This window comes from Heliangelus exortis, chromosome 2, assembly GCF_036169615.1.
Source record: "Heliangelus exortis chromosome 2, bHelExo1.hap1, whole genome shotgun sequence".
NCBI classification, from domain to species: Eukaryota; Metazoa; Chordata; class Aves; order Apodiformes; family Trochilidae; genus Heliangelus; species Heliangelus exortis.
The window spans coordinates 64,582,746-64,596,778 of record NC_092423.1 but is presented as its reverse complement, the minus strand read 5'-3'; the positions used below and the strand labels follow the sequence as shown (position 1 = coordinate 64,596,778).

The 14,033-nt window shown below is 38.4% G+C and overlaps 1 protein-coding gene across 10 annotated transcripts in view; it reads right to left on the bottom strand.

Moving 5' to 3' along the window:
• Positions 1 to 2,345: 2,345 nt before the first annotated feature.
• The window catches only part of MAK (male germ cell associated kinase), a 28,419-nt gene continuing 16,731 nt past the window's right edge, over positions 2,346 to 14,033 (bottom strand). For 3 of the 10 annotated variants that reach the window (XM_071736451.1, XM_071736454.1, XM_071736453.1), the window contains exons 9-15: positions 12,833 to 13,147; positions 11,703 to 11,893; positions 10,987 to 11,105; positions 9,251 to 9,382; positions 7,361 to 7,435; positions 4,561 to 4,689; positions 2,981 to 3,151 (exon numbers count right to left, since the gene is read on the bottom strand). In XM_071736451.1, coding sequence (XP_071592552.1) covers positions 2,997 to 3,151; positions 4,561 to 4,689; positions 7,361 to 7,435; positions 9,251 to 9,382; positions 10,987 to 11,105; positions 11,703 to 11,893; positions 12,833 to 13,147 — 1,116 coding nt within the window. In that variant the 3' untranslated portion in view covers positions 2,981 to 2,996. The other 7 variants (XM_071736455.1, XR_011724363.1, XR_011724364.1 and 4 more) reach the window with 7 other exon arrangements.

Below are 14,033 nucleotides of genomic sequence, written 5' to 3'. Positions count from 1 at the left end.
CTTCATAGGGGAGGTGCTCCAGCCCGATGATCATTTTTGTGGCCCCTCCTCTGGATGCACGCAAAGAGTTCTGTCTTTCTTATGTTGGAAACTATGTCCTTCTTATGTTATTCCTCAACATTTCATGTTTGGTGGCTGACACTGGGACAGACAGAAACTGTAGTGAAATGAGGCAACCAGGTGGCACTAATTGCCAGGTAGTGGGCATGAGCTTGTGTTAAGCCCACCTGTGCCTGATTAGGGTGGGCCCCTACTGCACATGAGCAGGATTAGGGGGCCAATAAAGCTCACACCTGAGGAAGCCAGGGGGGAGGCCACTTTTGGAGCAATAGCACCGATCCAGGCTGGTCAGCCCTGAGGGCGTTAGATTCAGAGCACTATTTGTGAGTTTCTCCTGGAACACCTGGTTGGACCTTGCAGCGCTGTGCCCTAAAAGAGGTTTGTCTTGCTACAGGAAGCAGTGGGTCTGATCTGTTAGATTAGTGAGGCTGGAGTTGCTCAGAATTCTTTGAATGTCAGGCTAGTACTTGAGCAGGGGGGTAACAACTTGCACTCTTCCTTCTCTCCTTCCTCATGGCAGCAAGATGAGGAGAGCAGTGACCTTACACTGCCTGAGGAGGCACAGAGCTAGTCTGGTGGCTGTAGCCAGCCTCTGCCAGCAGAGCAGGGGATTGCCAGGCGATGAGGCAGGCCCGAGGTTGAGGCAGGATGCCATGTCAGCAGGATGGGTTCTGGATCAGCAGGGAAACAGCCAGGAACAGGTAAAGCTGCAGTATGGCTCTGGAAATGGTAAAGGGCTCAGTATCATTGAGGGTAGGAAGGCTCTGCAGAGGGATCTGGACAGGATGGATTGATGGGTTAAAGCTAATTGTATGGGAGTCAAAAAGGCCAAGTGTTGGGTCCTGCACTTGGGTGACAACAACCCCATGGAATGCAACAGGCTTGGTGAAAGAGTGGCTGGAAAGCTGCCCAGAGGAAAAAGACCTGGGGGTGGTGATTAACAACTGGCTGAATATGAGCCAGCAGTGTGCCCAGGTGGCCAAGAAGGCCAACAGCATCCTGGCTTGTAGCAGGGGCATAGTGTGGCCAGCAGGACTGGGGAAGTGATGGTGCCTCTGCACTTGGCACTGGTGAGGCTGCACCTCAAATTCTGTGTTCAGTTTTGAGACCCTCACCACAAGAAAGACACTGAGGTGCATGTGAGCTATGGACACGTGATTAACTAATTCCTGCACCAGACTGTGATTTTAACTAAGCCACTTGGCTCTTGTACTCAGGATGAGTGATTGATTTCTCTTGTTTTTTCAATTATAAACCAGTGCCTTTGTGCCTGTTATAGAAATTCTGAGGTTGTCCTTCATTGCCAGAGCCAGTTACAGATACGTTCTACAAATGGATTAAGATGCATTTAAATAGCATAGAGACATCTGCTAATACTCGGGGAATGACAAATACTTAAGCCTAGACCAACTGTAATTGAATTAAAGTCTCCAGTGCATTACTAACCAGATACGCCTATCCCTATAATGCTTCTTCAGTATTAAAGCAGCATTTGCTTTAAGTGCAATTTTCATAACAAAATACTTGATTGTTTGGTACAACTATTGAGATGAAATTATTTCCACTAAGTAACTGTAACCCTTATATTATGGCCCAGATTTTAAATTTTAATATGCAGTTATAAAAGCCATACAAATACATTTTTTTTACAATGCTTAAAGTAACCATTAACAGCTTTACATCTTTAAAGAATACACTGATTTTGTACTTTAAAATGGCAGGTTTAATATAACTACCAAGTCTAAAGCATCTGTCCTAAATGCAGCTGTTAAAAGAACGAAGCTAGCTCAAAAACCTAAAAACAATTTACATTGCAAGGTCCTTTGTGGGATATTACTATAAAACATAGCATATATGTCACCAAAAGTACTGAATGAGCATATAAACATTGAGGTATTGCATTATTAAAGTTTGTGTGGTTTTAGTAGCTAAGTTGGCCTTGAAGATCAAAATCAGAAAGCAACATCTTTGAAGAACAGCCCAGTATCCTCCCTCACGTACCTTATTCAACTTCTGTAATTTAGTTTGATCACCCAATAAAAACATGTAGAAATATTTATAGATAATTTATGCCTTTTTGGCCAGTTCAATGACTTAAAATGACTGACAGACTGCACTGATTTGGGGTCCTTAGATTGTCAGTGGGACATTTCCTTGAAAGGACAGATCAAAATTTCTACAGATCTCTGACCAATAATGGTCACAACTTAATTATAACAGTAGAATCTAATTTTTAGGCTTCACCACAGATTGATGAGGTAAGTCTAGCATGCAGTACTTACTGATTTTCCTATACTGCCATATCATTCTATAGCCACTTATGGGCCAAGTTTCTAGACAGTCCTTGTGTAGTATTTCCCAGTGGATTGTTCAAGTCCTACTACAACGAGTAAAGTTCTTACTGCTATTACAAGTTCTTTGCACATTACAGACTCTAAGTAACTCTGAGGTAAAAGTGAGTTTTGAAAACCATGTATACGAGCCTGGTGTTCTTCACCTGCCTGATCTGTGCTTTCACTCTCTGGTGAGGAATCAGGCTAAAAAGTGAAGGCCTGGTGCTGCACTGCTTTAGCCCTGCTTGTGGCTACTTTTGTACACAGAAGCAAACCTATACCACTAGTGGGCATTGCACTATGCAAACAACCATAGCAGGTTGTTGTTTTGGTTTTTTTTTAGGATTAAAAGGACAGATCCATCTATAGAAAAATGTAAAGTGAAATCTAATTATTTTGGCAATATGTGTTACACAATACTACAATAAATCCTGCTTTATAGCCAGTATTTGACATAGTACTGTATTTTTCTTCCATGGGTAATAGAAGACAAAGTCTTTTTTTCTTCTTTAGTATTGCACAGCCTTAGGAAAAATTAGAGCAAATAGGCATTTCAGGTTTCCAGTGCAGAAGAACTGGACACAGCTCACTTGATAGAATTTTCTATCTGTTTCCTCCATATTTGGCCACCCAGTCTGTTCTTCCATGTACTGGCTGAATCGTTGACGAGCGAGTTGAAATCATCATGTTTTTTGCTGCTGAATTGAAAGCAGGTCCTGGTAACTGAGCACGAGCAGCTCTGGTTTTCCAGGAATAATCTGAAAGGAACAAAAACACAGAATGACTATTGACTCAAAAGGTATTTTACTCCTTTACAGATAAAAGAATGAGAGCATAAAGATGACTCGTGGTACTCAGTAATGCTAACGCAGTAGGATGCTTCTCTCTCTCAGATGCTGTCCATGTTCATTTTCAGCCAAGGTTAATGTTTCCTATAGTCTGTGCATCTTACTAGTAATTCTCATCTCCTGGATACTTGCTTTGCAACAATCCCTTGGGAAATTATTGAGACTGAAATTCAGCAGAAAAACTTGTGTATGTTGACAACTCGATCTCCTATTATAAAACTGCTATAGCCTGGAACTGTTCTTTTCCCTATCTTAAATATTTGAAAAAAATATAGCATTGCTAAATTTAAAACCCAAACAGCCTAGATGGAAGGACAGCTTCTGGACACCCTCTTGTTCCATTTGAGATTTTATGTCTTTTCTTCTCTTCCTGCTTAGCTGAGAACTTCCAGTGTACCTAGTGGCAAGTCCTCTTCATCTCCATTTCCCATTTCTCGATTGATTTTGTAGGACCTCTTCTAAGTCCTTGTTTTTTTCTAATCCCTTATATTGAGATCCACCTGATCTCAGGCACTTGGAATGCACTACTGCATTCCCAGCCTTCCAACTCAGATTTCTCCTGTCCTCATTTCAGATAGTCACTACTTTTTCAGGCTTTGTGTGGTTAAAGTAACTGCCCTGCTGCTGACTTCTCATGGTTTTCTTCATGTTTGTCACCAATTCTGCCATTTCCCCATGACTTTAAACTCAGTCACTTGGGAAGTGCCTTTGCCTTTTTTAAACTGTTGAGAACACTGCAAGCACAGATCAGCATCATTCAATTGCCTTATTAGACATTAAACTGATTAAAGACCCACACAAGACAGCTCCAAGGTACATGGAAGTCACTGTCAAGGAAATTCCTCCAAATTCACTGAAACAACAGGCTTTTTAAAAAACTTGAATTTACCTATTTTGCACAGCCACTAGTTAGTGACTGTACCAGTTCCTGCTAGCTACATAAAGAATGTATTTATATCATGTCCAGTCTACACTTATTCTATAGTTGTGGAGCTACATATTTTGACAATTCTACAATGTTTACAATTCTTCTTCACTGATAACCAGTAGCTTAGCAAATGGTCTGAACCTTCCAGAATTACTAAAGTTTTACACCTGTATTTTCTCTTTTACCTACCAACTAATGTAGCAATAGTTTCTGTAACTATCAGGACTGCCCCGAGACACCAACATTCAATTCATTTATGTTAAGAATTATTTATGTCCAAGAATTTTACTTACAAAGCTTGAAGAAAACCTTACTAAGGAGTAATAAATCTTTTAGGAAGCCTGGCAAACAAACATTTCTTTGATATACACGACAAAAGGATGTTTCTAACCTGATACAGGTGCACCAAGAGGAGCTAGTTGTATCCGTTGTCCAGCTGATCCAACTTCTTTTTTATGAAAGGAAGGGATATATACTCCTGATGAGCTGTAACCAGCACCACTTACAAAGCCAGGATTTCCTGTTGACATTACAGAGCTTTAGTATTTTCGTTTCAGAAAACCTTGCCTTCTTTTTATAGTTACATCAAAATATATTGGCAGTATCACAGGAGTACTAAGTATGGCTATTCTTTAACAACTCCCTAGTGTTTGCCTGTTGGAAAAAAGTAAATATTCATTCTTTGTATTGTGTATTAGTTGGACCCTTTGCAACATCTAACAGACTTGCTAAGTTGCAGATCCAGTACATCTGACTGGCAGTTCAACCAGAATAAAGACAACAGAGCAGGATTAACATTTTTTTAGTACTTTCATTCAACTTAGACCACACAGAAAGGTTTACACCAAGTTTTAGAGAAAGACAGGACCTTACCTTTTACTTACAGGAAGTTGGTTTAAGCACTTCAGTATTTGAAAACCAGTGCTCAACAAGACTCTTGTGCTCAACATGTTTGAGCACATGTTACATTATCTAAAATAATGTTACCAAACTTCTCTTGTGGGAAGTGGTGCTCCACTTGAAGTTGACTTTCCTGGTTCCCCAGTTAAAGGCCTGCTACAGAAGTCAAACCCAATTACTGTCTTTCTTTAAATCCCATCATAATTTTTTTGTGCTTAGTTTTCATCCAGGTCTTTCTTCAAAGCAGTACTGCCTTGGGAAGGCTGACATAACCATCCTCATATGGAAGCTGAGAAACATAGTGCAGTTACACACCAAATTAGTACTGAAATTACTGTCCAGTGCAGAGGGATCTGTTACTGAATCCCTGCTCCAAGAAAACATATTTCCTCCATTGTCTGTTATCACCTGGGACAGTGTTAAGCCTGTGCTAGCACAATGTCCAGAGAGAAATGCTTTTCTTTAGTGGTATGGTTCTATATTTAATATTATTAAGTTTGTTAATTACAAGGCCATACACAGTAATTTTGACCTTTATCATATGTGAGCATTTTTATATTAATATTCAGCATGGTTTCAATGGTAGTTGCAGTAAAACATGCAGTATCTGATTTGACAGTTTTCTGTCCCCTAAAACTCTGGCCTCAATGCCATCCCAAAATGTTCCTCTTCACACAGACACACCCAGAGCTCAGAGCAGTGGATCTATAAGCTACAAAATTGGTCATCTACAAAGCCAAAGAGGTATCCTCAGCTCATCACAGCTGTGTTGGGTCACTGCACACTTCCTTGTTCAGGAGCACTAATAAGAAGCATTCAGCTAACTCAGTCTTGCCAGTGTCCCCAAACTGTCACTCCTGTCAGGCCTGCAAATATTGGGTCTCCACGTGACTTCCCTGTGTCCCATTGGTGCCAGTTTCCAGCACCATAAAGAATGACACAAAAGTCCTGGTAAAGAATCCAACTTTAATGAAGTATTTTACAAAATTTAACTTTGTTGTAGTCTTGAAGTTCTTCTTCCTTTTCAGGAATTTGCCTGAAAAAACAAAGCAACACAGTTTTAGTGGTTCGTTCAGCTGTGCACTCATCCACACAAATTCTCTTATTCCCTCAGTTCTTAATTATTTCACTGTGAGTAGTGCATAGCTCTGACAGCTTAGTAGCATTCCTTACAATTATGAGGTGTTAGGATAAGTACATGACAGTCCTTAATTAATATAAACTCAAAAAGACTACTTGTGCCTGCTGCTTATCTACAGCTCAGTAAAGCTGCCTATCTGTCAAAACTGTTACAACCATTTTTTGGTTCTCCTCACCTCTGAACGACCCTTCTGCAGCCAGGAGGAACAGTCAATGGTCTGGAGGGGTGATCTTTTGTTAGATGAGAACTGGGGAAAGAAGAGGAAAAAAGTTAAATATCAGATAATAGAATAATTTTTAAAAAATCCTTTTGAAAAGCACAGTTCCTTACCTCTGATCACTGCTGTACAAAAGGGCTTCTTGATACAAGTATTCATCCATTGGGCAACCAGGAGGTTTGGCAGCAGGTGTCTAAAGCAAGCACTTATGTCCATGATGTCAGCAAGTGTGTCCAGGTCACATCCCCTACCTCAAACAACAATGACTCTTCATAAAGGATAATTGATCATTGAATCATCTGAGCTGGGCTGGGAGTTCAAAACCCCAAATGAGAAGCTGCAACGTGTCACGTGCCACAGGCAGAGTACACACCACAGGGGCCAGAAACTGGGGCACAGGGGAAACAAACCAGCAGCTTTACAATGCTTGCAGTGAACTGTGAGTTTAGAGACAAACAAGGCTGTCTGGAAACCTCACTTTCCACCTTCTTACACTAAGGTAACTCCACAGTTAATCACGGGGCTGTAAGATCAGTGTAACAGGTAGAGAATCAGAATGCAGTCTATGCTGCAAATCCCAAGTGCTGCTACAAACAAGGTCCTTCAGGAGAGATGGATGTGCTGCTTCTTTAGGATCATTACCTCACCAATATCCAAGCAATAGTGCAGCTACATGCTATGAATTATAATTATAATTAAGTAATTAATTATAATTATAATTAGGGAAATGAAATACTCTGTCCTTCAAAGTACAGTAAGTGCAAAGAGTCCAAAAGAAGACACAAGATAACAAGGTTTGAGAGAAGAGAGATTATAACTGACAACCAAGTGTATGATCATCTGGAATCTGCACTGTAGGTGCAATATTACAAGAAAATATAAAACATAAATATCAAATGTGCAAAGAACCAGGCTATAATTGCTCTAAGTTACCTTTTGGATCCTCTAATTTTTCATTCAACCTTTCTTTGCATGATAGCTTTTCAATAGGTATAAGTAAGTTCTCATCTGCAGACAAGGGAAATGAAAGAAAGATGGAAAGACAGAACTTCAGAAGGTGAATGGAAAATCTGGGTAGATAATGTAAAAGAAATGAAGGAAAACAAAGCAAGAAAGAATAAATATCTGACATTTTTGTAACTGTCTCATTCCAAAGTTTTCTCAAGCAGGAAATGTTACTCACACAAGATCCTTCTAACAATGGAATAAAAATGTGATTTACCAACAATGCAATCACATTCCAGTTTAATAATGGAATAAAATGTGATTTACCAACAATACAATCACATTCCAGTCACACAAATGCATACATTTCAAGTTTAAGCACTCAGGCACATCTGCAAAGTTGACCAATCATAACTTCACAGTTCTTCATAAACAAAGCTTTAGTAACTATTAGCTCTTATTTGGTTTCACCTTAGGGAAATGTTGAGGATGAGAAAAAAACCACAAGCCCTTAGATAAATTAAACATAGTTATTTAAACAGTAAGCAGCCCAGTGTCAACTTTCAATTTTGCCAATACAAAAAAAAAAAACATACATTAATTTACATGTGTTGTATTTCCGTGATCAGTAGTCCAGCTATCCTGGGATCATCTGTTCCTGTGTTAAATGTTCATGCCCTGTTCTCCTCCCCCAGTATATGAATCATTGCATGGAATCCAAGGCAGTGATGGAAATCATACAAATTTACAAACATACTAAATAACCAGTTTTAGGGTTTTTTCTTTAAACCCAAAATAAGCCAGTAAGACAAAAGCATAACTCCCACCACTGGCATTCACCTTAATTTTATTTTCAGTGCAATTCAGTAGGTAAACGTCTAGCTTATTTTTACACTTGGAAATAGCTCTTTGCCTTTTTGTGCTTAATTACCTTGCAAGGATAATGAATATATTAAAAAAATCATGATGAATATATTCATTAATTCTGAGGCACCCAGATACTGAATTTCGGATGACTGTTTAAATAACAATGCTCTATTCCATCAAAATACTGGTAGGCGCTGGTATTTTTCCACTTCCTAAAAATTTTTCACATAATTTCAGATGAGCAACATAGGAGTAGACTTTGTTGACAACAGAGAATGGCTATTAAAGTTCTGTTAAAGAGGAGTGCAGCATCTGTGTGTAAACAAATCTGAGCTTCTTTCTGCACATGCATGTAAGGGTAGGTGGTTTATTTGCACTCAATATTTGGGAGTGACTTGTATTACCCAGACATGGGCTAAGCCAAGCTGTTAACAAGGTAACCTCCTGTAAGAGGATGAGTAGATCATTAAAAGACATGTTCAGAGCATCAAGCTGTATTTTCAGTACATGAACACACCATCCACCACTTTGTGTTCACATGTGAGGCTGCAATTTGAGAGTGTTTCATGGCACACTGACCAGGCTTATGGACAAAATTAATCTTGACAAAATTTTATAAACTGGAGCTGGTCTATACTTCCTTTATGCTCTGAAAACAAAATACAGAGTTTACATATGAAGAGGATGTATGGTGAGACACTGGAACAGGTTGCCCAGAAAGGTGGTGGAAGCCCCAACCCTGGAAATGTTCAAGGCCAGGTTGGACAGGGCTCTGAGCAACCTGATCTTGTGGGAGGTGTTCCTGCACATGGCAGGGGAGTTGGAACTAGATGATCTTAAGGGTCCCTTCCAACCCTGAAAATTCAATGATTCCATGATTCTCTTTTGACTCTGACATTAAAAAAAGAAATAAAAAGAAGTTAAGTCTGACAACAGAAATTAAACCAGATGATCTTAACTAAATTAAAGTATGATGAGATCTAATATGACCACTTTTAATTACACTTTTACCTGTAATATTTCTGCTGAAAGACAATCCTCCTCCAGTGTGTGCCAGTGGCTTAGAGAACAACTGGTTGTTCCAGTTTCCATGTGATCCTTCTTTATTGACTGCTACTAAAGAGCCATTCTTAGAGTTTACACCTTAGAAAATAAATTATGGAAAATATTATAAATACAGATTTGTCAAAAATAATTCAAACAATGAAAAATGGATGTTTCTGGAGCAGTAAAACAACACTGATTTATTTGGGGTATAAGTTAAACCCCACTGATGTAAGGGAGCACTGTCCATTGATCAGGTTAGATTTTTCAGCCAGTCCATGAAAACTAGAGAGACTGATTTAAGGACTGTTCTCATCATGCTTTCAAGAGAACTTTTAAAAGCCTTTTTAGTACAGTAACTTGGTCTCTATAAAACCATAGTCTCATTCTTGGCATTTTTGACTGTCAAACAATTAACACAAAATAAATATGCCTATCAAAACCTAGGGGTCTTAATGTTGAAAATAAACTGTTTCTTAAAGGGTTAAGTTAAAAAGTAGGACAAAAAAGTTCTGTTTTTTCAGTATGTTACAAGCATTACAAGAGTTAATGGGATTACAGAGCATGAAAGCAGCTCCCAGATCTGGTTGTAACAAAACTGAAGTACAATGGATAAATAATAAATACACTCTTTGAAGCTCTTACTCTTTTAAGTGCTGAAATGAATTATTTTTTATATCTATGCAGATCAACTTTGCACTTGTGTTACCTTTAGATAAGGAAATCCCCCCTCCCCCCTTTTTTTGTTTTTTTGTTTTTTGTTTTGGACTTGAATGTTAAATAGGATGTACAAAGACTCAATAGTTTAAGAAGTGATTTCATATTCAGAAGTCATCACCGGCCTAATGAATTCCTGATAAATTAGTGATACATTGTAACAAAGAAACCTGCCTGACAGACTGGAGGTCCTCTCTGAGCCACCTAAATTCTCACATGTGGATTACAGTAGAAGTCATAATACACTTACTGTAATTGTGTAAACCATCATGGTAATAAAGATACTAAGGAGACACCAAAGAAATAATTTGATAACAGAATATACTCAGAATACCAACTGAAGGAAATACTGCCTTTTCTTTCTCCTCCTGCCTATTCTTATTCCAAGCATTTACATAATTTCATGTTATTTTTCTGATAAAATCACCCAAATTCAGACTAAGCTGTTTATTTATAAAGAGGATGACTGCATTGGAAAGGGAAGTGCGTGAATTCCTACCAGTGTGAGCAACTGAACTCTTCCAAACACAACCAAGAAAGGTAACTGCTTATCAGAACTTTAAATTAAAAAAAACCCCACCAACATTTAACCTCCTGACACTGCAAAACTGAGAACTGTGCTCTCTCAAGTGAGAGACTCCAACATCTCTTAGATTCCTAGGAATATATCCTGATTGACCCATAACTAAGTGTATCCTAGAACTTCCCCCCTCTCTCATGAGTTCTCAGATATTACTGTGGACTCAGCCATATTACTGAGGGTTTTACATGCTACTAATCAGAAGCAGGCTTTCCACATTGACATAGCCAGGAACTTTGCATCTGTTGTTATGAGAAATGTTAGAGAAAGGCATTTAGTCCAAAACTTGAAAATTTAGCCTCGTTATGAAGAGTGAGATTATCCAGTGTGCGAGCTGAAGTTTCAGTGTACTGTACATAGATGATTCACAGCTTGTATTTTCCTTTTTATTGACTTTTACCCTTACCAGGTAGATATCTTGATTGTCTTAGGTAGTACTGTTTTGCTGATGCTGAATCATTTCTCATCAGAACTTTATTTTCTCCTCCTGGCTGGATACAGCATGAAGCTTTTGGTTCTGGCACACTGAAAAATCAAAATGTTCAAACACTATGACCAACAACTTCAGCTCAGAATGTTACAAGCAGACTCTAGCTTGAAGAGTACAGTGTTTATCTCTTACTCTTCTTTCATAAATAGCATTTATTCCCACAAAGTAGCAGCCAAATCTCATACCTCGTAAGAGTTTGACTGAAAACTTTAAAGAAGAAAGTGTATCCAATATAACAGAACAAAACTAAATGTGGAAAACTGGCAGAACTTAGTACCAAACTTAACTTCCAAAAGAAATGAAATTAGAGTATCTGATTTTAGTAAAATGCACAGTTTCTTAATGACATGACAAACACCTAAACCATACTGTGCCTTAAAACAAATTTGATTCAGTTTGGATATTACTGGTGCTATATCAAAACTAGACCCAAAGTTGGTCTGCACATACAGCTCTTTGCATTATTGCAGAATTTTAGTGACTTAAATTTTAGCACATTTGTCTTAATCAATCTATAAATCTATAAATCTACTGGACACTGTCAAAAAAAAAAAAAAACCCAAAAAAACCAACAAAACCAAAACCAACCAACCAAAAAACCCCAAACATGAAAGTGATAATATAGGACTTGCCTAAAAAGACATTCCTTGGTTTTCTTTTCTTTTAACAGTGCAATGCTAGGCTTCTTTGAACATGACATTCCAAATTCATTGTCATCCAAATCGTCCCAGCTATCCACAGCCTTTATCAAAGTCTGTCCCCATCTTCTTCTGTAGCTTTTAGGACCCACTGCACCATTCTGATGGCCACTGGCTGCTGGATTCTATTTCAAATTTAAAAATAAGCTTCAATGAAATTCTAAAATTCTGTAATTTATATCTAGCTCCCTCCCTGATTACCACAGAGAATTTTGAGAGAATTTTTTCCCATTGTTGTTCCTGGTTAGGTCATAGTCTCAGAATTACTTGAAGCCCAAAAAATAACACCAGGAAATATTTTGAATCTTGAATTTTGAAGCTCTTTTGGACCGTCATCCTTAAATTGCTCAAATCTACCTGAAGTAATGAAGTTAACATTCTATTTGCAGAGGCAGTTCAGTGCTTAGCCTCTGCTACTGGTATATTGCTGAACTCATGCTCCTAACAGTCTCAGATGGACCATCAAGAAGTAAGGCACAGCCATGCAGAACAGTCACAGCAACCATGTTCAGGGTTTAGGAATGCCAGTTGCGATGGGCCTGAAGTATATGTAGCAAGTAAGTTACTCAGGCCTTTCCTTAACGTTCTCCAGAGAGGCAAATAGATTGAAAAACTGTTCTTTCATCTTCCTGTAGTTTTCTTTCCAGTATTTTCTGAATACCTGTAACTTGTAACATACTTTATGTACTCATTCACTTATACAGTTCAGTGAGTACAAATGGAAAGCAAAACGAAGACTGCAAATCAAAGTTTAATATTAAACTTGCTGAAAACCTTTTTTGTTAAATTCTTCCAAGCTCAGGAATTAATTTTCTCAGGTATTTTCCTGCTTGAGGCAAGCAATGTTCTCCCTTTCCACTCTTCTACTGCATACTAAAAATATTTTTTTGAGTCGTTTCTCAAAGGTCAATAAACATTAGTGCGTAAGTAGGCCAGTAAAAGTCCCTAATTATCTATCTGTATCTCCTCTATTTAAAAGTATTATTATTTTCAAGGGATTGCTTGATTCACTATAGTAAGAACTTTTAATGAAACCACCCAAGTATTTATTGAAGACAACTTACTGGCACTGAGTTTTTATTGATAGTTGGAAAAAATGCCTGTGGTTGCTGCTGTTTTGGTAGTTGCTGGTTAGTTGTATTCTGTGGCAACTGAATTTGCTGGAGAGGCTGCTGGTTAACCTTTGACAGTGGCTGTGGCTCTGTTTTGCCAGGTCCATCAGGTGAAGGCTGAGGTTCAGGCTGAGATATAACTTCCAGTTTAGGTAAAGCTGGCTTTGGCTCTGTTGGCTGAAGTGGTTTCACAGGATTCTGCTTCTCCAGATACTGTGGAGGAGGTCCTAAAATTTGGCCAACTTGAAAGTAAGGGTGTTTCAAAGCCTGGAGAAGAAGATACAACAAACCAACCTTACTTCAAAAAGTTGACTTTGGTAACCTCATCAAGGATCTAATCAGGTTTCTCAAGCATTTGAGCAAGCTCTGCAGCATGGATAAATGATGGATACATGAGGCAGTATGTAAACAGTGCCTACTGATAACTGTCAGTTCTGTATTTTAAACTCTTCCCACTGTATAATTTAGTAAGACGGATATACTTGTACATGTTACAGCAGTAATGTCCTTTCTTTCCCTCCTTTACTTCTAGGTTTTGTCAAGTCTGTGTTCTGGGGTGTAATTTTACATTCAACACCATTCTGTATTCATGCAGTAACAAATTTCAATCTTAAAACAAGTAGCCTCCACTACCTTTACCACATGCTTTATTACATGTTTTTGCTGCTAACTATGTTTTGGGAACTTGGTTTTTTTTTGTTGTTGTTGTATGTATGATTGCCATTGTATGATGATACATTGTATGTATGATTGCCAAAGTATGATGATTGCCATTTAATAATTGTAACCCCCATACGTTAGTAGAGGATGATCAGCAAAGTTTCTCCTTCATTTTCTTATCACCAGCTTTCTCTGGTTTTGTTATGCTTTGAAGTACAGGCTTGTTGTGCCTTGATTTGTGCCTAATTTGTTTATTAGGAAGGTAGTGTCTGTCTTCAGATAGATATGTATGTCATTCTTTTTCTCTGACCTTCTCATGCCCACTGCTAGATGCTCAACATGGAAACACCATAAAGCTCCTCCTATGTCAAAAACAACACACTTTGCTGTTCCTTCTGGGTAGGATCCTACTCTTTGTTAGTCCTCAAAGAGATGGTTTGAATCATCTGCACTTGAAAATTGCTGCTGTTGTACACATTTCCATGTACGTGCA